The following is a 23,185-nucleotide window of genomic DNA, read 5'->3' as shown; positions in this document are numbered from 1 at the left end:
GCCTCCGGGAAGGGCAGAGTCTAGCAGGAGGTCAGGCTGTCCCCCAGAGGGAGGAGCCGAGTGGCCACTGGGGATGTGGGGGGACAGTGAGGCCACAGAGGGGCAGGGTGGGAGGGGCCTGACTCACCTGCATTCCAGCAGGAGAGGAGGCCGGCTGGGCTGGGACTCGGGGGGCAGGGGCAGGGGCACCCAGGGACACTCGGGCACCATCTGCAGCTCGGAGCAGGACCAGGGCGTCAGGCCTGGAGGTGACGTGGTGGGGGGGCGGACGGCTGTCAGGGGACCCAGGAGTCTGTCTGGGTGGGCAGCTGGGAGGAGGCTCTGGGCTGCAGGGCGCCCAGGGGGCCTGATCCGTGGGGGGGGGGGGGGCTGCGTAGACCCGGAGCCCCGGGAAGTGGTCGGCCCCGGGAAGTCGGCAGGTGGAGGGCGGAGACGGGCAGGAGTGGGGGCCCCGGACGCTGGGGCTGGAGGAGGAACGGCCCACCCACAGCCCGAGTCGCCACAAAGGGGCCGGCAGCGCCCGGGGGCAGGAAGACCAGGGGCAGGAAGACAGCCCCAGGCCCCAGGCTCAGACCCTCCTGGAGCGCAGTCCCTGAGCGGGGCCCACCCCAACCCCGGGTCACCCCTGAGCACCGGGGCTGCCACCCCAGGCCTCCCTGAACCGCCCCGAGGGTCCCGGCCACCCCGGCTGGAGGCTGCCCAGGCCCGGCCGAGACCCGGAGAGAGCAGACCCAGAGCCACAGGGGCTGCTCGGGGCCCCAGGCCTTGGCCGGGAGCCCAGCGGAAGCCCAGCCACGGCAGGGGGTGACCACGCCGCCCACAGACCGCTGGCCGCACGGGACTGACCTGTCCCCATCGACTCCACGTGGCCTCCCCATCAGTCAGGCCTTCGTCCTGACCTCCATCCACTTACTGTCCCTCCTGTAGCTGTGAAACCAGAGCCGCGCGCCCCCACCTCGCTGTGGGCTCAGGACCCCGTGGGCCCCTTCTCTGTCCCGCAGCCCCCAAGGCCCCGAGGCACAGACCCCGTGTGCGGCGGGAGCACGGGCGAGAGTCTGGCTGGGAGCCGGCGGCAGGCTCTGGGAGACCCCCCCAAACGAAGACCCTGGGGGAGCCGGCGCGGGGTCCTTGGGGGGCCGCAGGGAACGACACCTTTGCCCTGAACAGAGGGCCCGGGAGGACCCCGAGTCCCTTGGCCCCGCCCTGCACACCCGCGGGTTCCCTCCGTCCCCACCCGGAACGGGGTCCGTCAGCAGAACAGACCCGCGGCCCGGACAGCGCAGGGCCGGCTGTGCGGGGCCTGGCCCAGGGCTGTGTCCAGGTGCCTGCGGTCCCGGCGCCCCGGCAGGTCACGCCTGGTGGTTCAGGGGCAGCTCTGCCTGGGGACGCGGGCGGCCGGCGGCTGCAGCTACACTGGGCTCCCTGCTGCGCCAGGCCGGCGCCCTCGCCGCCACGTCCCCCTGGGGTCGCCTGTGCACGGAGAGACTCGTTCCCAGGGTTTCCCTCCCGCCTGCGGGGTGCCCTGCTCCCCGTCGGGGCCCCTCAGGGGACGGGACTCACCCCCGCCCAGCCCCCGCAGGGCCGCACCTGGGCGCCGGATCCCAATCACAGGTGTCTGGGTGGAGTCCCTCTTTTCCTGCTCGTTTCTTCACACCGCCTGCCCTGCGAGGGCGGGGAGGGAACGCTCCAGCGCATGCCCAGGGGCTCGGGGACGGACGAGGGTGCGATCGGGACACCGGCGCCGTCCAGGCAGCGGGAGGAGCCCCGAGGGCACAGGGCTGCCGCGCTGCCCGAGGAGCCGCCATGAAGCGCCGTCTGGGTCGGGGGGAGACCGCACAACCCCAGAGGGAAGCAGGGAGGGGGGCAGAGGGACAGGCCGGAGTGAGACCGCGGGAGATGGGAGCCCAGACACACAGATGATGTGTCAAGTGCCAAGGTCCCAACCGCCAGTTAAAAAGCAGAAACTCGCCCTGGCTGGCGTAGCTCAGTGGATTGAGCGAGGGCTGCGAACCACAGTGTCGCAGGTTTGATTCCCAGTCAGGGCACATGCCTGGGTTGCAGGCCATGGCCCCCAGCAACCGCACATTGATGTTTCTCTCTCTCTCTCCCCCATCCCTTCCCTCTCTGAAAATGAATAAATTAATTAATTTTAAAAACAGAAAACCCAACAGCGTGCGGCCCACACAAACCCACTGCACCCATAACCACACAGGTGCATGCCAAGGTGAGGGGGCGAGGGGACGCCATGGGAACAGCCCTCGCGGGGCAGCTGGGGGGGGAGACGGCGCTGGACGGAGGGGCTCCCGGGCAAGGAAACCGCCGGGGGAAGCGGAGACGCTCCGCAGGCAGGAGAGGGGCCGGAGAACTGGCTGTGGGGCGCGTTCACCCCACAACAGATCCCCCGACGCACAGGGAGCAAAAGCACAAGCACACGGAAGCCCACGGAGCGAGGACTGGAAGCTGGGACATCCAACCACAGCCCGGCCGGGGCCTCAAGGCCTGTCTCAGCTTCCGAAGGATGGACGGACAGAGGGACAGAGGGGCGGCCAGGAGGCAGGGCTGAGGTGCCCGGGGCCTTCCGGGCGCCGCAGGAGCAGAGCTCGGGGCGCCTCCCGGAGAGCCCAGACCCCGGACCCTTGGGCTGACCGGACGGACGTAAAAGAATTCAGCGATGTCAAGTGCGTCCTTGGCCGTGGCGGACCCGGGCTGGAAACCAGCACCGCGGGGGCTCTTGCACACCCGGGGCCCGGGGGTCGGCACGCTGCCAGCAGAGCCGCGGATCCCAGGGGGGTCGCGGGGACCTGGGAAATGCTCTGGACCCCGAGTCCAGACAGAACCTCGGCGACTGAAAGCACGTGTGTGGGGGGCCTGGTCACGCAGTGCGATGGAGGGCCGCAGAGCACTGCCTGGCCGGCTGGGAGAGAAGAAAGGTCGCAGCAACACCTGAGCTTCCCTCTCAGGGGGCAGGGGCGACCGGGCCCGAGGGCGGGGGGTGACAGAGCCGCGGCCCAGTCGGCGAGATCAAAATCCAACCCCCAGAGGAAGTCGGCGACGCCTGGAGCTGGCTCTTCAGAAAAGGCCCGGTGACTCTCCGGTCAGACGGACAAAGAAGAAAGGCGAGGTTTCCCGAGAAGACAGGAACCCCATCAACGGGGTTTGGGGTGGGGGGGTCTGTCGGCGCAGCCCACGGGCCGGGGAGGGCGGCTCCGGGCCCAGGCCGGCCACCGCGCGGGGCGGGCCAGCTCCCGGGCTGCGAGGAGCACCCGAACCCACCCGTGGCGGGGGAGCTGGAGGCCGGCTGCCCCTCTGGCTCCTGAGGCGGCGGCGTCCACACTCGTCACCTTCCAAAGGGAAGCTCCGACCCAGGAGTTCCGCAGGCAAACTCCACGAGACAGTCACAGATGAAACCACGCCAGCTCCACGCCAGCTCCGAGAAGGTGGGAGAGCTCACCCCTTCCAGCTCCTTTCCCGAGGCCGCCCTGCCCTCCCCGGGCCGCAGACGGGCAGAACGGGGTGCGCGGTGCTGGCCGGGCCCTGGTGGAGCCCGTCACACGCAGAACGGAGATGCCGTGACCGAGCGGGGTCCGCTCAGGCTGGGAGCGCTCAGCGTGGCCACGCCGCGGCCGCCCCACCCGCAGGGGCACTCGGACAGCACGCTGCCCTCAGGGGAGGACCAGACGCAACGTCCGTCCGTGTGTGACAAAAACTCCCCCCAAAAAACCAACCAGAAACAGGAGGTGACATCCTGAGCCCCGAGCCCCGGGCCGAGCTGTGGGGGACAGTCCCTTGGTCTGCACACGGAGTCAGCCCACCTGTTTCCGTCCCGGACTGTGCCCCCATCCCCGCCCCCCCCCCGCCTGTTCTTTAACCCCAAACACTTGCAGGAGGGCCCGGGAGGACGGGCGGGTCCCCGGACACGTCGCCGAGGGCGACGGCAGACTCGGAGCGCCTGGGCCTGGAGCCGACCTCGCCCTGCCCGCGTCCGGGTGCGTTCGAAACCGCTCGTAAGAGAGGGGGTTTCCGCTCCCTCACAGCTGAGCAGCCCGGAGCCGGGCAAGGGACAAGGGCCACGGGCGGGCCCTAAAAAATAAAAACCACATGGCCGGGGTTCATGTGGGAGCATTTTTGTCGGCAGACGCCCGCAGGACCCCAGCGACCCCCCACCCGGGACCCCGCGCCTCCTTCAGCCCACGGAGGTGGGGGGGGCGGGAGCATGGGGCGTGGACGAGGCCCCACGCGGCCGTGACCGCTGGGGGCCGTCTGCCTCGTCGCGGGACAGCCTCCGACGGGACGGGACGGGGCGGGGCGGCGGCGCGGCAGAAAACCGGGTGAGGGGCCGGGCGGCCGGGCAGCCCGCGCCGTGCTGTGGGATGCAGGCGTGTTCTGGCTTCTTCACACTTTGCTCGGGCACGGGCTGCCTCACCGTCAGGAAGACGCAGCCCAGGGCACCGATGGGGGTCCGTCCCGTGAGCCGCTGCGGGGCTGGGCCGGGGGGGGGGTGCGGGAGCCCAGGGTCCCCCCGCCGACGCCAGGCCCCCCCCAGGCTTCCCCACGCGCGGTGCCCTGAGCTGTGCCCAGACCCGAGTCACGGCCGCCAGGTGGGCGGTGACCCCACGCCCACCTGGGAAGGGCCCGGGGGCCTCGGGGGCGGCTGGTCGGTGAGGCGGCACCGAGTGCCCCCCCGAGCGTCACGCCCACGAGCGCATCAGCACCGCGGCGTCCAGCAGTCCCCCGGAAACGGCCGTCACCGCCGGCCTGTGCCAGCGGCGACACTTCCCTTCACGGACATTTTCTGTCCTCGGTGGAGGAAACCGCCAGCACCCGCAGGGCAGGCGGGAGGCAACGGCTGGTGTCGTCCGACCGCACCAGCGCGTTTTACCCGCTCTCCGCCCCGGGGCGACTTCAGACCGGGGGCCCCCGCCTGCACCCACGCCCCACCAGCGCGGCACACGCACCCCCAGCACCCGTGCGACCGGCAAGTGCACGAACCACCAGGAACACTCCGCGTGGTCTCGCCAGTGGTCCTGGGGCCCCGTCCTGGCCGCGGTCTGGGGTCCACACGCCCCGTCGGGGTCCCCGTTAATGCATTTTTAACGGGGGTCCTCTCCGGGAGGAGAGGCAGAGGGGAGGGCCCGCGTCCCCACGCGGGGTCGGCGACAGCGGAGGGGGCCCCGCCCAGAGCCCCGGTCCGGCGCGGCGTCGGGGGCAGCGCGTGCTCGCCGAGGAGAAGCGGCCGGTGAGCAGTCGGAAGTTTCCGTCCGGCTCCGTGACCCGGCTGGAGCGCAGCCGCTGCCTGGGACACAGACCCAGCGCACGGGTCTCCCCCTCACCCCCCTGGGAACACTGTCGCTGACGCCCACAGCGCCGTGGCCGCAGGGAGGGGCCCACCACGAGCTGGTTCGATGCGTGTTCATCTCCCTCCGGGGCAGGGGGGCCACGCCCTGGGGACACGGGGACCAGAGGGGGCCACCTGGGCGAAGGCCTGGGAGCTGGCTTGCAGGGAAGGGGGGGCACCCGGGCTGGAGAGGCCTCAGGACATCTGGAGAGGCCGAGGTCCCCCAGTGTCGAGGGCCCCAAGGCCACTAGGCAGGCAGACTTAGCCCGCAGCCACCGCCGGCCAGCTCCAGGCCACCCTGAGCACCGAGCCCCGCCTGCCGGCCCTCTGTCCCCGGTGGTGGGGGAGGGGCTGCCTCCCGCAGCAGGACCTGGGGGCGGCGTGCCCACCCACGCCCAGGCGGCCCTCACCCCAGGCCACGCTGGCGTCGAGTGCTGGCTGACAGCCGCCCCGGCAGCCACCAGCAGGTGAGCCAGCCGTGCGCCTGGGGACAGTCCCAGGGGGGCCGCTGGAGCAGAGCAAGGGGCGTCTGTGGGGGGGGGTGCCCAGGACATGGGGGCGGCCGGGGCGGGGGCCGCGGGCAGGAGCCGGCCGGACTGACGTCACAGCAGCGGGCAGGCCGCCTGGCTGGGGTGCGGCTGGCCCAGGGGGTGGGGGGACTCTCAGACCCGAGCCATGGGCTTGGGTTTCGTCCTCTGGGTGGGGGGATGCTGGAGGGGTGTGAGGGGGGTCCTGGGACGCCCGGGGAGCGGGGACCCCCACTTCAGACAGAGGAGGGGAAGCAGGTCGGGTGGGCCGGGAACGGGTGCCTGGTGCCCAGAGGGACGGGCACACTCCCCGCCGCCCCCAGCTGCACAGCAGGCCCCGCCCGGACCCACGGGCCCCGCTCCCTCCCAGGCGGCCGCCGAGCGGGGCCGGGCCGGGGCCCAGGAGGTCGGCGGGCGGGTCCCGGGCCTGCTCGCCAGGCCTCTCGGCACCTGTCCCCAGATTAGATTTCTCCTTTCTCATTACCGCCGTAATAGGTCCTTCAGACCTCATTCCAGCCCGAGATACTATCTGACCCGTATAATTAATTAATTATAGCCCAAATATTATAGATTATTAAAAATAGCATAACTAATAGTGTAATATCTCAAGCTGTCGACTTTAATAGTCAACATTGTCTTCGCCGTGCTTATCAGCCCGGGACACCCGGTGAGAATATTGATTCCGGGTAATTTTAGCCGTCATCTGCCATCCTGACGGGGCCTGTCAGGTCCTCACCCGAGCCGGGGCTCATTTGAAATCGTTAAACCGCCGCGTGGCTCTCAGTGGGTCTTAATGTTTCCTTTTCTCTCCCTCCAATATGTTCCGCCAACAGAAAGGGGGGTAAATACAGACGGGGAAGGGGAGGGGGGGGCGCTCGCTCTCGGGGCCTGGGGACGGCTGACTGATGTGTCTCTTGCCCTGGGGACCCCAGGCTGGGCGCCCCCCTCCCCAAGCCGCCTTTCCCGGGAAGGTGCCCCGCACAGCAGTGCCGGGGGAGGGGCTGAGGGACCGGCGGGGGGCTCAGCATCACACGCAGAGAGGACGCAGGCAGGCTGCACCCCGATGTCCCCCGAAACCCTCCCGGAGGCCTGAGGGGCACAGGCTGCCCAGATGGAGGGTTGGACCCCTGCTCGGTGCCCGGCCCCACACCCTAGTACACCCAGACACGCTCCCACACGCAGGGACACGCGTCACACACACGCATGGACGGAAACAGCGGACGCTGGGACACGCGAGAAAACACACGTGGACACAGACACACACAGGAGCCCACACCGGCCGCGTGTCAGCGCGCTGTCACACCCACGGGCGCCAACACGCCCCGGCCTGCGCGCGGAGGGGCAGCGCGCACCCCCTGAGTGTCTGGGCTCCTGCCGGGGCCTTAGGAGCCGGGCGGGGGGGGGGGGGGTGCGGTCACAACCACTCCCCCCACAGGGGGAGCTTCGGGCAGGTGCGGGGGGGGGGGGGTAGGGGTGTTGCCCTTCTGACCCGAGAGGAGGGGGTGTGAAACCACGGGTCCCCCCACATCGCAGCTCACGTGAGCGCGCAGCGGCCCTAAGCTTTCGCCCCGCCCCGCCCCCCCAGCAAGGCCCCGCGGACACGCCCCCCGCCCCTCGCCCCCCGCACGCGCTCCGCCGCGGGCGCGCGCTGTCCGCCGCCCCAGGGACATGCCCTGCACCCACCGCCCTCCCCGCTCGGTCCCCACCCCGCGCAGGACACCCCTCGGGGGCACACGTTTCCCCGATCCCCCCGGGGGCGGTCAGGGCGGCGAGGCAGCCGCGCGCGCCAGAATCGCCCCTGCGAGGCGCCCCCGGGGCTCCGCTCAGCCTTCTAATTATGATTCATGCGGGCGATAGTAATAATTTAATAATCAGGGAGCTGCGGAAGAGGCATTAACCTCAATTAAGCTCATTACGCGGCACGACCCAGCCCCCCACCAGGCGCCCTCCCGACCCCCAGCGGGCCCTGCGGGCGCGCTTGGGACTGCGGCCTGCGCGGCGCGGGGAGGACCGCTTCCTCGACCGAGCACCATCGTGTGCCCGCTCTGGGCCGCCTGCACCCTCGGGGGCTCCACTCTCAGCCCCCCTACTCCCCACCTCCCACCCCACCTCCTCCCGGCCGCCGGGGCCCCCTCTCGCCTCCCCACACGCCCACACCCCTCGCCTCCTCTCCCTCCCCGCCTGGCTCAGGTCTCCTGTCCCCCCTCTCTCTGGGGGCGAGTAGCTGCCCTTCCCCTGCGGGCACACCCGCCCCGCACGGGGCCCCCTGCCAGGGAGGCACCCCGAGGCGGACGCGCTGGCTCCTGAGTCTGCGCGACAGTCTGTGTGGACACCCAGAACGGGGCGTGGGGCGCGGGGTGGGCGGGCCGGCACCCGGCTGGACGGCCTCCCCGCCTCAGTTTACCCACCCGGGAGGCGCTGATTCCGCTGCGCCCTGGCCTCCGGTCAGGGACCCCTCTGGAACCAGCGCGCCCCGGGCAGCCCCGAGGCGGGGGTCGGGGCCCTGTGCGCGCGGCGCCCTCGGCCTCGCTCCGGCGGTGCGGGCTGTTGGGTTTTGTTTTCAGTTTAAAGGGTTTAAACGCCTCGCCCTGAGCCGGGCGCCGCGCTCCGTGCTTGTGGTCTCTGAACCGCGACGCTTTCAAACAGGAGAATTTTAAAACCCGGGCGGCGAAACCTCGTACAAATCCGCGTGCGGGCGCGGGCGCGGTCCCGGGCGGCCGCGGGGAGCCAGGGCTGCGCCTGGCGCGCTGGGCCTCGTCCTCCTCCGCGGCGACCCGGGGTTCGGGGAAGGGAGCGGGGACGCGCGCAGGGGTCGGGGGCGGCGGGTAGAGCTGGGTCGCTGTCCGCGGTGCTGGCGGGGCGCCGTCCCGGGCGCTGTCCGCGGTCCTGCAGGCGCCCGCCGCGGCCGGGCATCGCTTTCCCGCGGCCGCGGGGCTCTGTGGCAGTCCGCAGCCCGCGTTCCCTCTCTTATCTGGGATTCTGAGTGCGGGGCGCCCTTTCTCAGGGGGTCAGGTGCCCCCGGGGGGGGCGCGCCTTTCAGAAGGTGAACGAAGAAACCACTGAGCAGAGAAGTCACTTTCCAAACGGTGCGCAGCGGGGCGGAGGGGAGGGGGGAGGGGGCACAGGGGCCTTCGGTCCCCTTCTCCACCTGCGTCCTGCCCACGGGGGCGCCTGCCCGCTCACGGACGCCCGGTGTCAGCAGCGCCGCCCAGGCCGGGCCGGGGTGGGGCCCTGACTTTCGGGTGCGGATGAGGCCTCTTCCCTGCGCCTGTCACAGCGCTGTTGGGGGGCTCCGGGGGGTCTGGGTGGGGTGCAGCTTGCGTGGAGCAAAAGTATACAGATACTCCGGGGGTATTTATCCACGTGCCCCCGGAGACCCCTGAACTCTGCTGCCCCTGCAGCTTGTGCGGGGACGCCCTCCGGCATCAAGAGAAAAGGGAGACGCCCGCCCACAGGGCCTCAGAAGTCCCGCGGAACCCCGCCCCCAGCTGACAGACGCCAGGCGGGGGGGGGGCCCTACACACGCGGCGAGTCAGGGGCGGGGCAGGGCGGTGCCCCCCCATCTCCTCTCCTCGAACTTCCCGCAGCCCCGACCCTGGGGAGGGGACGCGGCCCAGCGCGCAGGCCGCCCAGCCTCCCCAGCCGCTCTCCTCCCCGGCTCCGCTTGGAGGCCAGTTACCGCCAGTCCCCGCCCCAGATTCCTGGGCTCGTCCCAGGCCGGTTCCTGCCCCCCCAGCCCTCCAGCGACCTCGGCTCGCCCTGGCGCACGTGCAGTGGGCGGGGCTTAGCCGTGAAGGGGCCTTGCTGTCCCCGGCGGGCAGGGGCCTCGCACCCCTGCCCGCACTGATCTCACCTGGCAGGCCCACCTGGGGCCTGCGGGGACGCCGGCGGCCGGGCCACAACCCGGTGTGGCAGACGGACAACGTTCGCACAGACGAGGGCTAAGGGGCAATCAATCAGCCGTGATTGGGGGCGAAGGACGCCTTCTCGGCCCGAGACACTCCGGCGGAAGTTTGCGGGAGGGAGGGGCGGTCTCCGGGCGGCTGGGAGGAGGGAGGCTGCGCCCTGTCTGACTCGGGCTGCTCCTTAGAGGGGGCCTGGGGGGGTCGTTGGGATCTCCCTGAGCCCCCTCCCCACCGGAAACCGACCCGAGGTCCCCTCTGCAGCTCTGGGGTCCCGCCCCACGCCTCCCTGCGCCCACAGCAGACTTGGGTACCGCGCCGCAGGGCGGGGAGGAGAGGCGGGAGGCCAAGCAGGGGCCTCTGGGCACCTCCAGACGCCGGGCGGACGCGGCGCTCTCCGCGCCGCACTGGGCCCTGAGGCCGCAGCCGCCCTCCCCCGGGTGCGCGGTCTGCCTGCAGCGCGCGTGTGTCCGGGGTGGGGGGGGTCGAGTGGCCAGGGCCTGTCCCTTCATCCTACACATCGGGCTCAGTGTTCCGGGCGCCGTCCGCTGCGTTTCAGCGACGCGCGCCACACAGGGCACCGCCTCGGCGTGATGCCGAGCGTGCGATCCGTTCCGGGTCAGTGAGAGTCGTGCCCGGCAGGCCGGTTTCTCTTCCTCCCGCGCAGGCAGGCACCCAGCGCGCACGTGGGCGCGAGGGGCGGCTGGCGTGGGGGCCGTGGCGGCAGCCTGCAGTTTGAGGGCACGTCTGAGAGACGGGGTGCTGGGCCACACGGAGGCCACCCAGGGCCAGGCCCAGGCCCGGGGTCCGCACTGGGGCCTGCCCCCAGGGCGCCGGGCAGCTCCGCCTTCGTGGGGCAGCGGAGCGGCACCTCCGGACCCGGCGGCACAGAGCGGGCGGCGGCTGCAGGGTGCGAGTGCGGCTGGGCCGCCCGCCCGCCCGGCGCGCCGGGGCGATCCTGAATGAACGCGTGCTTGCGTGAGGCGGTGCCGGTGAATGAGGGTGCGCGAGTGTGTGTGAACGGCGAGCACGACATCTCTATTCGAACTTGGCTGGGGGAGGGGCGGAGAGAGCGCGGGAGCCCTCCGGGAAGGTGGGGGCGGGAAGGAGATAATTACCTCCCCGAGATGAGAGATTACCCACCCTCCTTCCCCCAGAGGTGATTTATAATTTAAAGATAAAGAATAATCAAGTCCTGGTGAGGAAGGACACAGTGTTGTGGGTCTGATTAGAATCTCGGACGGACCGGCACGCGGGGGAGGGGCCGGGCTGGGGGAGGGGCGCCCGGCCTCCCCCCCCCCCCAGTCCCAGCCTCCCTGAGGCTCAGCATGTCCGAGCGTGGCCCAAATTACAGCCCGTCGGCCCCCCATTATTCCTCCCAACTTTTAATTTCTGCTTCCAAAGGATCATTGCCCGCGGTAATTGCAAAGGACCCGTCCTTGTGCGCCGAGCAGGCTCCGGGGACCGCAGTGCGAGGCGGCGCGCACATCGCTCGTGCGCGCGCCCGCGCACATCGCCGCCGTCACACACAGCCGCACACGCTCTGGACACTGGTGCGCGGCTCCCACCTGGGTCCCCGCGGCGGCCGGGGCGCTCCTGGGGCTGCAGGAGGGGGGTCGGGTGCCCGCCGTCCCCCGAGGGCGCAGGGCCTGCGGCGCGGCCCTGGCGGCTGTGGATAAACGTGCACTAATAAAGGCCCGGGCCGCGGGCGTCCTGCCTCCACCGCCCGGGGAAGGGAGTTCGCCGCCACGCTCCCCCTTACTTGAAGGGCACGGACGTCTGTGCGGGGCGTCCGCTGCGCGTCCGACGCTTCGGTCCCCCTTTTGGGGGCGGGGCGGGGCGGGGGCGGGAGGCCCGTCCTACCTTCCCGATTGTCGACGTCGCTTCCAAAGGGGGACCCCGGGGGCCGTCGGCCCCGCCCCCTCGGAGACGCCAGGCCGGGCCCTAATCTGACGCCGCGAAGGGGGAGGCAGAGGGAGGAGGTGGAGGGGCAAGACCCTGGTCAAGGGAGACCCCGAGACGGGAGAAGAGCGACCGAGAGAGGCGGGACCGACCTCTGATGGCACAACTGGGCCGGGGCTGAGGACGCGGCGAGGACCCCACTCCTCGCCCCAGCCGCCGAGGGGCGCCGGAGCCTCGGGCGCCCACCGAGCGCAGGGGCCCCGCGCGCCGGCATGTCCCAGGCAACTCCGCGCGCTCGCCCGACCGCGCGCCCCGGGGCCTCCGCAGCCCCTTCGCCGCCGATTGATCCCGCAATTATTTGAAAGCCCCGCTGTCTCCTCCCCCTGAGCCCGGGGGGCGGGAGTGCCGTTTCCGGACGAGCGGAGGCGCAGAAACACGCCGCTGACCGCGACTGCCGCTCGCGGACCGCACTCCTGCTCCAGGCTGCGCGTCTGTCTGTCCGGCAGGGACTCCGTCCGTGTGTCCCGCGAGAGGCCCGCCTCCTCTGCCCGGGACCGTTCGCAGCCAATTAGGCGCGCGCGCTAACGAGGGCGGCGGAGCCCCGCGGCCGCCTGCGAGCGCACGTGTGTGCGGCGTGTGGGCGCGTAGGCGCCGCCGGCGGGGCCGCCATAAATGCGCGGACCGGGCACGGCAGGCGCCTGAGGCGGCGGCGGCAGCGCCGGGCAGCACTGGCCAGGCTCCGGCCGAGCGCGGAGCGCAGGGCGCGTCGCGGACATCTAGCTGAGCGGCGGCGGCGGCCTGCGCGAGACCGTGCGGCCGCGCACGGGCCGCCAGGGATGGGAGCCCAGTAGCCAGCGGGTCCCGAGCGGCCGGATTGGCGGGAGGCCGGCATGAGCGCGAGCGGCGCGGCGGCTCCCGGGGACGGCCCCGCTCTGCCGCCGGCACCGCCGCCCGCACCCGGCCCGGGGCCCGCACCGCCTGCACCCGCCGCCGCCGCCCGGGACGCCATGGACGGGCGCGCCGAGCTGCCTGCCTTCCCCCGGGCCGGAGCCCCGCCGCTGGCTGCCGGTGACACGGCGCCCGCGGCGCCCGAGGGAGCTGGGGTGGCCCGCCCTGCCCCACCGCCGCGCCCCACCTCTTTCTCGGTGCTGGACATCCTGGACCCCAACAAGTTCAACAGCAGAAGACGCCGCTGTGTGCTGCTGGGCCCTGTGGCGCCCACCGCGTGCGCCCCGGCCCCGTGCGCCCCGGTCCCCGCCGCCACGGGGCGTCCGCCGCGCGCAGAGGAGCTGGAGCGCCGCGCCCTCGCCGCCGCGGGAGGAGCTGGAACCGCCACCGGAGCCGAGCCAGCGCGTGAGTAGGACACGGCCGACGCCGGGTGGCGGGGGCAGGGGACACGGCGGTGCTCTGCGTTTACGTCCCGGGACCCCCTCCTCAAGCCTGGCGGGCCGGGGCCAAAGCGCAGCGTAAAGTTCGCAGCGCGCGGGGCCGCCCCAGCCGGCCCTCGGCCTCCGTCCGACCCGGACTCTGGGGCCCGCACGCGACAGAGCCTCCCGGTTGGCTCTGCGGGGCTGGCCCGGGGCCGTGGGGCTGCAAGGCTGGCCGGGGTTTGGCCACCGCGCGTGCCCACAGTGGAGGGTCGGTGGTGCTGGAGGAATCGAGGGCGCGCTGGGGCTGGCTGGTGACCTCCCTGCCCCCACCGCAGCCGCCTGAGGCCTCCTTCCCTCCTTTTTTTTTTTTTTAAACAAATCAGACTAATTGTGACAAAACGCTGGTTATCTCTGGAAAAACAATTAAATCCCTTCGATTACAGTTAAGGGGAAATGTGCTTAGCGGCGGAAAGCGGCTGGTAATGGGGCGGCCCGCGCCCCGGCCGGGTCGATATCCCATTACGGCAGCGTGCATATCTCTTTCAAGCACCTTGCGGAGCCTCCCCCCGAACATCTAAATTATAGGGTCAAAATTCGGATAATTACTCGATTAAAACCTATTACACTTATTAGGGGCCGCTATTGATCGGGAATTGCATTCGACCAGCTCCTGATTGCTTTTGTGCCCCCTCCCCAGGCCCTCCCTCCTCCCGACTTCCTGGCCCCTCGGCTGCCCGGGACCAGGGCTCGGGGAGGGTCTCGGGGCAGGGGGGCCTCCGGCACCGGCACTCGGCCCCTCCAGGTGCTGGCCTTCCTGGAGAGGCTCCGTCTTGCCGTCCACCTGGCCGGGGCTCTGAGTGTCTCCGCTCGGACGCAGTGCCTGTCCCAGGCGGAAGGCCAGGCTCTGGCTGGTTCGGAGAGGGAGCCGGTGGGGACCCCTCCTCCTCGTCCCACTTGGGGACAGGGCAGGGGCTGGACGCACAGGGGCTCTTGGGGTGCCCTGCTTCTGCCAGCGGGGTGGGGGGTGCCGGGCACCTGCTCTGCTGCCTCCACAGCTTCTCCGGTTACCCTGCAGGAACCCGCCAGGGCTGAATTAATTTGTGGTTTATTCCCTGGCCTCCGGGTGCCCACCCGACCCCACAGCAGACTGGGTGCCCGGCAGAAGGGCACCACGAAGGGCCCCTGCCCTGGTTTCTCTCCTGGTTGCAGAACCACTTGTGGGGGTGGGGGCTGCACAGACCACTCCCAGGCGCTGCCCAGGACTGACGCCCTCTCCCAAATGCCCGGGGCTCCAAAGGCAGCCGCCGAGGGTCCTCTGCTCAGAGCACCCCGCTGCGGCTCCGCCTGGGCCTCTGAGGACCCCCACCCCGGCCCCGGCCAGGGTGTCAGTGGACGGCAGCCGCGTTCCGGGGCTGGAGGCTGACCTGGGGCCTGGGCAGGCGGCTCTGGTCCACGGCCCTGCCCTCCCTGCGGCCTGCTCCGACTCGCGCCCGCGGTGGGCCCCGCGGCTCTTAAATGCCAGGTAATTGCCTGGCCCCGCGCCCTGCGTAATTAGAGGGTGATATAGGCTGGAATAAATTAAATGGCCCTTAACTAGTTTGTACATTACACAAAACGAGTTTAATTAAGTTTGTATCTGCCCGACGGTTCGATCTGAGCTTCGGCTCCGCCGAAAAGTCCGCGGGTCCCGCTCGGGCAAAGGCGCGGGGCTGCGGGGCGCGGCGGGAGCGCGGGCGGACGGGAGGAGCGAGGGGAAGGCGGGCGAAGGCTCAGGGGGCGGGGGGGGGGAGGCGAACAGACGAAAGAGGCAACGAAACGGGGAAGGGGGAGCACCGGGGGGCCCGCGGGGACGGCCCGGGCGGCGGGGGAGCGAGCAGGGAAGGAGGGCGCGAGTCTAACTGTCCTGTGCGGTCCCCGCCCGCAGACGCCGGCGACCCCTACCAGGCGGACGAGGCCGAGGCCAACGGCTACAGCAGCGGCGGCCGCAGCCCGAGCGCGGACAGCGGGGAGGAGGCTCCGGACGACGAGGACCAGGCGCCCGAGGCGGGGGCGGCGCGCAGCGCGGAGGAGGCGCGAGGAGGCGGGGGCGGCCTCGCGGCCCGCGGGTCGGGCTGCCCAGGTGCGGTGGAGGCCGAGGAGGCGCCCGGCACCGTGGACGAGGCCGCGGCGCCCGGCCCCCGGGGAAACTCACCCGGAGCCCAGGCCCCGCCGGGGGCCTCAGCGGGGGCAGCGGCGCCAGGGGGCGCGGGGACGGCCCCGCAGGGCACGGCCGGGTCCACCAAGCCCAAGCGCAAGCGCACGGGCTCCGACTCCAAGTCCGGGAAGCCGCGGCGCGCGCGCACCGCCTTCACCTACGAGCAGCTCGTGGCGCTGGAGAACAAGTTCAAGGCGACGCGCTACCTGTCCGTGTGCGAGCGCCTCAACCTGGCGCTGTCGCTCAGCCTCACCGAGACGCAGGTGAAGATCTGGTTCCAGAACCGCCGCACCAAGTGGAAGAAGCAGAACCCGGGCGCCGACACCAGCGCCCCGACCGGCGGCGGCGGGGGCCCGGGTCCCGGCGCAGGGCCGGGGGCAGGGCTGCCCGGCGGCCTCAGCCCCCTCAGCCCGTCGCCGCCCATGGGCGCGCCGCTCGCCATGCACGGCCCCGCGGGGTACCCAGCGCACGGCCCCGGCGGCCTGGTGTGCGCGGCGCAGCTGCCCTTCCTGTCGAGCCCGGCGGTGCTGTCGCCCTTCGTGCTGGGCTCGCAGACCTACGGCGCACCCGCCTTCTACGCCCCGCACCTCTGAGCGCGGCCGGGCGGCCGCTCGGTGAGGCGCGGCCGCTGACTGTGCAGCCGGTTGCCACGGAAGAGTTTTAAATTTATAAACGACTGTCCGCGTCGGGCCGCCCCGCTTGGAAGCACTTTGCCGAACTTGTTCAATCAATAAACCGCCGGAGGCCGCGCCCGCGTCCCTCCGGCTCCGGCGCCGCCCGCGCCCGGTCCTCCTGGCTGCCCTTCCTTGGGGACTTCGGTGCGACCCAGACGCCCGCGGGGTGTTCGCTCGGGCGTGGGGCTCGTGCCCCAGGTTCCCCGCGGGTCGGCGTCCCGCAGCCAAACTCGCCCGCCGACCGCGTGCGCTCGGGGCGGGCGTGGAGGTTCACCGGCTGCGCGAGCTCAGGCTCCCGGCCGGGACCCTCCCCCACGGCCCCGGAGCCCCGGGAAGGCCCCTGCCCCGCTCTGCGCAGCCTCAGGGCACTCTCGGGGGCGAGTCGGGTCGCCCAGGGAGACGGAGCCGCGCAGGGTCCGGCGCTGAGCCCCTCACCCCCGCGGCGCCTGAGCACCGGCCGCGTCAGGGTGGCTCCGCCGGGCGCCTCCGCCTGCCGGCCCTGAAGCGGGAGCTCCAGACGCCCCCAGTGGAGGAAAACTGGGGCCGGCAGGGGTGCGGACCCCCAGCCGGACTCCCAGTCCGCGGGTAGCAGTCCGGGGCTCCAGTGGGGTCGCTCTCCTGAAAGCTCCGAGTGGCTTCTGGGGCACGGGCGCCCGGGCTGAGGGGAGCCAAGTGCGCGGGCTGGAGAGGGCACTGCGCGCGGGGTGTGCGCCTGCCCTGGCCTCAGGCCGTGGAGGGACCGTGGAGGGACCCCGCCGCGCTGGTCTGCTCGTCCTCCCCAGCAGGGGGGGCCTGGCCCAGGAGAGGATGACCCTGGGGCGGGGGTGGGGTCCCCGGGGCGGGGGAGTGGCAGAGAGCACCTCCACCCTTCCTTCTCCTGGGGGTGGCCAGTGAGGGGCAGCCCTGGTCACGGGGCGACGCCCTGCCTTGGTGCCACCACCAGCACAGCCAGGGCCACTGGCCCCTCAGTCCCGGCCCCTCCCAGAGCCGCCGGCACCCCTGACCTCCAGGTCCACGGCGCTGGGTGCTGCAGGGTCGAAGGCCCAGAGGCCTGACTTGCCCAGCTTCCCAGAGCCTGGCACCACCCCACTGGTGGGGGGCAGGAGGGGGTGCAGACAGGTCAGGACGCCCCCAGACCCACACTGAGACCGGGCTCCCAGGGTGTAGGCCGTTGACGGAGGAGCCCCAGGGAACTCCAGAACTCTCCAGAAGGCCCGCGGCCGCGTGGAACATCGTCAGTGTGCTGAGCACTCTGCCTGGGTGGGGCGCGAGGGGCGCAGAGCGGCAAGCCGGCACCCACCTCCAGGGGCTGAGGGCAAGGCCAGGGTGGGGTGCCCGTCAGCGCCCAGAAGGGGCCAGTCTGCTCCCAAGGGGCCCTGGCCCCCCGGAGCCGCCCCTGGCGGAGCCCAGCTGGGGGTGCACAGGGTGCCAGCCCAGCCCCTGCGTGGTCTCGGGTCTCAGTGGAGCGGCAGCGCCCCAGCCTCTCCGCTGCCCCACCTGCACCCACCACACCTGCACCCACCACACCTGCACCCACCACACCTGCACCCACCACACCTGCCCGGTCCCTCAACACTCCCCAGCAGAGAGGCCAGCAAGGGGGGGTCTCAGACACAGGTACTCGCTCTGGCCTTCTCCCTGTCCCCTGCACCCGCCAACCCCGGGGAGCTGCCAAGGCCACCCAGAACACAGCAGCCACACCTGTGGACCCTCCGGCGTCAGCCCTGGCTGTGGAACAGGTGCAGGGCGGCCTGGAGGCCACGAAGCCAGGGCTGCAACGCTCCTCCCCAGCCCCCCCGCCAGCCGTGCGCCCTGCCCCACCTCCAGGCTCTCCCCACGCCCCGAGCAGGCCCCTGTCCAGGCCCCGAAGGCCCTGCCGCAGGAGGCTCTGGGGCCAGCTGGCTCCTGCCGGCCCTCGCAGGGACAGGCCCGCATCAGCCCACCAGAGTCCCCCGGTGACCCCCGGGTTCCGAGCTGTGGTTATGGGCACGATGCTCGGGGAGAACCGGTCTGGGAGGCCGTGGGGCTCCGTGCAAGCCGCCCCCACCCTGTGCTGTCCGGGCTCCGCCCTGGCTCTCCAGCTCACCATCCTGCTGGGCACCCACCGTCCACAGGGCAGCCGTGGGGGGCGGCTCTGGCTGCTTCCCCAGCCTCAGGCTGGGCCCACCTCTCATGCACCCACTGGGCTTCGTGCCACCCCCACCCCCACCAGCCTGGGGCCCAGGGGTTCCTGCGTCTGACTCGGGGTCATGGCCCCCCAGGGCCTGAGCTGGGCGCCGAGACAGAGGTGGCCTCGGTTACTCCTGAGCCCTCCACATGGTCCCACTTTGGTGTCGGCATCTGGAGGGGCCTCCCAAAGCTCCTAGGGCTCGTCCTGACCCAGCGACCACCCCACCGTCCCAGTCTTACTCGTGCAGGTCCCCCAGCAGAGACCCAGCGCGGAGGGCGCCTCCTGCTGACCAGCGAGGCCGGCGCCTGAACAAGGCCTCCTGGGGCGCCCACCCCGCGGGGACCCACCGCCAGCCCACAGCCCCCTGCCCCATGTTGGTTAGCACTGGCTGGGGCTGCAGGGAGAGAGACTCCAAATGAAGTGTTGGACGGAGTTTATTTTCTCTCGTGTGAGCTCAATCTGGTCGCTGGCGGCTCTGCACAACGGCGACACCTTCACAGAGTCCTTGGGGACCCAGCTGGGTCCTGCTGTGTCCCCCCCGCCCCCACGGGCTGGGCCTCATCCTCAGAGACCCAGCGGAAGGGCCCGGCTCCAGCCATCACGTCCCCCTTCCAGGCAGCACCCCAGAAGGGGGAGAGGAACCTGCCCTTTTCCTGACACAGCCAGCTGTTCACACGTCATTGGCCACTTTGGTCACATGGCCACTGCCAGCCTGAGGAGGCTGGGAAACGTAGTCTTTCAGCTGCTGAAGTGTCGTTCCCAGTCAAAAGGGGAGAAGGGGCGTGGGACCTGCCACCCCTGCAAGGAGCCCTTGCCGCTTGCCCCAGTCCCCTGCCCACCCTCCTGGCATCGGTTTCACCAGCCTTGTCCTGCCCCTGCCCCTGCCCCACTGGCACGCAGGGACCCTGGGGCCAATCCAGCCACGGCCGCACCCTCAGGTGGGCCCCCACCCAGCACCCCACGCCCTTGTGGGGCTCCTCTGTGCCCCCCCACTTCTCCTCCTCCAAACCACGGGGACCCCGGGGTCACAGCCCCTCCTGCCCTACCGTGGCCAGGGTGAGCCGAGGGCCAGCCTGCTGTCGCCCAGTGGGGGCCACGGCCACCACCACCGGGTCCTGGGCCCGGCCCCGCCCCAGCAGGAGGCCCTCCGGGCTGCCCTCCCCACACGCAGCAGTGCCCTGCTGTCCCTCTGCCATCACCTGCCCTGGCCACTTGTCACGTGTCCCCTGCTGCCGGGCAGCTGGCCTGAACTGTCACACCCGGCACCCCAGGGTGGCACCCAGGACCGGTGCGGAGTCCCCAGGTCCCCGTCTTGGGAGCCCTGAGAGTCACGTGCCGCCAGGAAAGGCCCCGCAGTGCAGAGAAGCCCCCCAGCCCTGGAGGGAGAGGAGACCCCAGAGTAGGGGGCGCCCGCTCCCAGTGGGGCACCCGCCGTGGGGCGGGCAGAGGGCAGCGAGGGGCTGGGCGCTGGCCGGGCAGGCCCGTCTCCGGGGTGCAGGGAGCGGCACGAGGGGAGGACGGGGTCCTAGGGGTCTCCCTCCAGGACCCCCCGCCACAGGCGGGCAGCACTCCAGGTGCGTGTGCTACCCCCCTGCGGTCCTGTGTGGCAGCCCCTCTGCAGCAGCCGTGTCCCCGCACCCCAGCCCACCCTCCGGGGCTGAGGACAGGCTGGGTCCCGGGGGTGGGGCTGCACCAAACTCGTCCGCTGGCCAGGACCCCCAGGCCGCCTCGCCCCTCCCTGGCTCACGGGGACCCAGACCACAGCTGGACAAGTACGGGTGGGGAAGGGAAGGGAAGGGGTGCTGAGGACACCCCCGGTGTGGGTGCAGCCTCCCGCACGTCACCTGGGCCTGAGGGAAGGGGTCCCCCAGCGCCCGTCACCTGACACCCTGCACCCACATGCCGGCCACGCAGGCCAGCCCCACACCTGCCCTCCACAAGGGCCCCCCCCACCCCCCGCCGGCCAGAAACCCCCAGACCCACAAGCTGGTCTCGAACAGACGCCCACGGAGACTCACTGGAAGACGCAGCACGAAGAGCACCGGCAACAAACCCTCCCCGATCCCCGAATCAGGCTTCGCAGACACCCCCCCCCGGCTCGCCGGTGCCCCGGCTGCGCCTCCCGGCGCACAGAAAGGAAGAGGTCGCTGGCACGGACACAGGGCCCACGGCCACCGCGGCTCAGACGGCGCGGTGACACACAGCAGGCAGAGCGGGGGGCCGCTCGGACGCAGAAGCGTGTCCAGGGGACCCGGGCGGGAGGTCGAGGGGAGCTCAAACCTGCAGAAGCATGCAGTCCCGAACAAACGGTGGGGACAGACCATCGGAAGTGAAAAACTAGATTCCCCAGGTAACATTTTATGTCAAAACAAAGGAGACGTAGATCAGTGATTTAAACGTAGGGATGAAAACTGTGCAAGTACAGAAAAAATATGGGAGAATTTTTAATAGAATCTTAGGGGAGAAACACAGGCCTCAGAAGGCGTGGGAGACCGACTAGAGTAACTGCACGGAAGGTCTGCAGAGCCAACAGCAACACGAGGGAAACCGGAACACAAAGCGAGGAAATACTTGCAATGCACCTTGGGGAGCCAGTTTTCTTTCTTTTTTTTTTTTTTAATATTTTATTTATTTTTAGAGAGGGGAAGAGAGGGAGAAAGAGAGGGAGAGAAACATCAGCATGTGGTTGCCTCTCGCACGCCCCCTGCTGGGGACCTGGCCCACAACCCAGGCATGTGCCTTGACTGGGAATCAAACCTGCGACACTTTGGTTTGCAGGCCGGCACTCAGTCCACTGAGCCACACCAGCCAGGGTTAGTTTTCTTAATAATAAAGAGCTGCTACAATTTAATAAGAAATAAACAAGACAACAGAAAATAAACACAGGAAAAGAAAAACAACAAATTTCACTTTGAGAGATATTTTAGTTACCCACTAAACTATGAGACTGCGCTTTTTGTCACACCGCTTAGCGAATGTGCAACGCGGTGAATCCGCGGGGTGAGGGGGGGCGGCGAGCACACTGGCGGGCGGCGGGTGGGAGAGCGGGCCGCCACCACCCCGGAGAGCGCCTCTGGAGCCCCCCCCCCCCGATGCACACGCACAGCCCCCCGGGCTCCACGGTCCCAGGGAGAGGTCTCTGCGGGAGAGGACACATGGCCACAGACGCCCCGCGGCGGAACCGCTGGGCACGGCGGTGGGCGGGGCGAGTCCCCGCGGGGCCCCACCCACACAGCGGACGGGCGTTGCGCAGCCACAGGAGCGGCTCCTCCAGCGGGGAGGGCCGGGCCTCAGGGACCCGTCTCCGGACGCACAGCAAACCCGACCCCGGCCACTGCACCCCGGGAGGGGTGTGTGTGTCCGGGAAGGTCGCCGCGCCCAGCCAGCGCGGGCTCTCCGTCCGCCCGCAGGGCCAGCAGCTCCCGGCCGCTGGGGGGTGCCAGGGCGGGGCGCCCCCAGAAGCCTCGTCGTCAGAGAGCTGCCGCTACATGGCCTGTCTGGCTGCCGCCAGGAAAACCCCACTCGCGAGGCTCGTGTTCGTTTGGCTCCACGTGGCCGGCTCCGTTGAAGACGGACGATGCGGCCGCCAGCGGAGGTCCCAGCCAGGGCGAAGGAGAGGCTGGCCAGGGTCCTCCCAGCACCGCGGAGAGGCCGAGTGCTCCGCCCCGGCTGCCCTGCGGGCTGCACGCAGGCCCGGGGGCCGGGCTGAGGCTGAAGGTGCCCCCCCTCCCCGAACGCGCGCACACACACGACTCGTTGGCACAGCACTGGGAGGCTCCGGGGGCCAGGGCCTGCGAGGACCGCTCCGGCCAGCGTCAGCCGGCCACCAGGCCCACCAAGCGGACCTCGGGGTGCGAGTGACAGAGGACACAGGCCTCACACAACGCACCCGGACCCTGCACAGGCGGACAGCAGCCGCAGCAAGTTCTGGGCAGCAGTGGGTCCGACCTCCAGAGTCGCTGCCTCCGGTATTTAAAACGTCCCATGGACTAGAGACACTGTGAGACACACGAGGGGAGAGGGGAGCAGGGCCCGTCCACAGGGAACCAGGGGCCCACAGCAGCTGCGGGGCCCGGTCAGCAGGGCCTCGTGCCCGGTCCCTGGTAAGACGTGCGGAGAAGTGCAAGACACCGCGTCTGGGGAGTTCGAGTGTGAGAACGGCGTTCCGTCACATGGGGAGAACCAGCAGAGGGACGAGCTGGGGGAGAGAACCCAGCGGAAGGTCTGCGCTGAGAAGCACGAGACCCGAGGTGACGACTGCCCGGAGGGCCGAGGGGCCTGCAGCGGGCAGGAGGAAGAACCTGGGCCTTGGAGACGGGCTGCCAGGCCCAGTCTGGGGCACCAGGGAAAGACCACAGAAAGCGGAGAGGGTCTCGGAGACCAGGGGATGCCGCCGACCATACCGATGCCCACCACGGCAGCACCCAGCGGGGGCGGGGGGGGGCGGGCGGACCCCTTCGGGAAGTAACGGCCAGGGACCCTCCACACTCTGCCCTCGAGAGGCTGACACACCCTCAGGGCACGCGGGAGAGGACCAGCCCTGGACGCTTCCCAGCGGCCCGTCCAGGGGCAGCCGGCACCCCCACCCCCACCCCCACCGAGAAGAGCCCGCATGGCTCTGGCCTGGGGCGGCCCGAGGCCGAGGCAGATGCTTCTCCGAAGACTCGCCCTGGCCCGGGGCTCAGAGGGCCAGAGCACCGTCCTGTGCACCCGAAGCCTGTGGGTTCGAGTCCCGGTCCGGGCGCGTACGAGAGGCGACCGACTGATGTTTCTTGCTCACGTCGACGCTCTCTCGCTCGCTCTCTCTCGGCCCCGTCCTCTCCCCCTAAATCGACAAACGTGTCCTTGGGGGAGGAGTTAAGACACAGGAAGACGCTCAGCACCCGTAGTCCTCAGGACATGCAAATCGAAGCCCCGAGGAGACAGCACCTCGCGCCGCCGGGGCGGCGGCAGTGGGAGGACGGGCGCTCACAGGCACCCAGAGGGGCCGAGCCGGGCGTGGCCGGGAGGGGGACGGGGCGCGGCCACTGCGGGGAGCAGGGCAGCGGCTCCCGAGGTGAGACAGAGCTGCCACGTGACCCAGCCACTCCGCTCCTCGTTACACGCCCACA

At 70.8% G+C, this 23,185-nt stretch overlaps 2 protein-coding genes across 2 annotated transcripts in view; one reads left to right on the top strand and one right to left on the bottom strand.

Annotated features, from left to right (window-relative positions):
- The window catches only part of LOC123815939 (mucin-1-like), a 28,773-nt gene extending 16,215 nt beyond the window's left edge, over nt 1-12,558 (bottom strand). The window contains exons 1-7 of the mRNA XM_045834668.1: nt 12,349-12,558; nt 10,079-10,492; nt 8,271-8,798; nt 5,389-5,441; nt 5,145-5,293; nt 4,237-4,482; nt 128-242 (exon numbers count right to left, since the gene is read on the bottom strand). Of these exons, the coding sequence (XP_045690624.1) occupies nt 128-242; nt 4,237-4,482; nt 5,145-5,293; nt 5,389-5,441; nt 8,271-8,798; nt 10,079-10,492; nt 12,349-12,558 (1,715 nt within the window). The remainder of the gene's footprint in view (nt 1-127; nt 243-4,236; nt 4,483-5,144; nt 5,294-5,388; nt 5,442-8,270; nt 8,799-10,078; nt 10,493-12,348) is intronic.
- Nucleotides 12,557-15,823, top strand: NKX1-1 (NK1 homeobox 1). The gene is made up of 2 exons (XM_045833949.1): nt 12,557-13,019; nt 14,961-15,823. The coding sequence occupies exons 1-2, from the start codon at nt 12,557-12,559 to the stop codon at nt 15,821-15,823; spliced, it is 1,326 nt and encodes a 441-aa protein (XP_045689905.1).
- Nucleotides 15,824-23,185: the final 7,362 nt, after the last annotated feature.

This window comes from Phyllostomus hastatus, unplaced genomic scaffold (genome assembly GCF_019186645.2).
Source record: "Phyllostomus hastatus isolate PE091 unplaced genomic scaffold, TTU_PhHast_1.1 phas_contig_196, whole genome shotgun sequence".
Lineage (NCBI taxonomy): Eukaryota > Metazoa > Chordata > Mammalia > Chiroptera > Phyllostomidae > Phyllostomus > Phyllostomus hastatus.
Note: the sequence above shows the minus strand (reverse complement) of the source record. Positions and strands in the feature narration are given on the sequence as shown.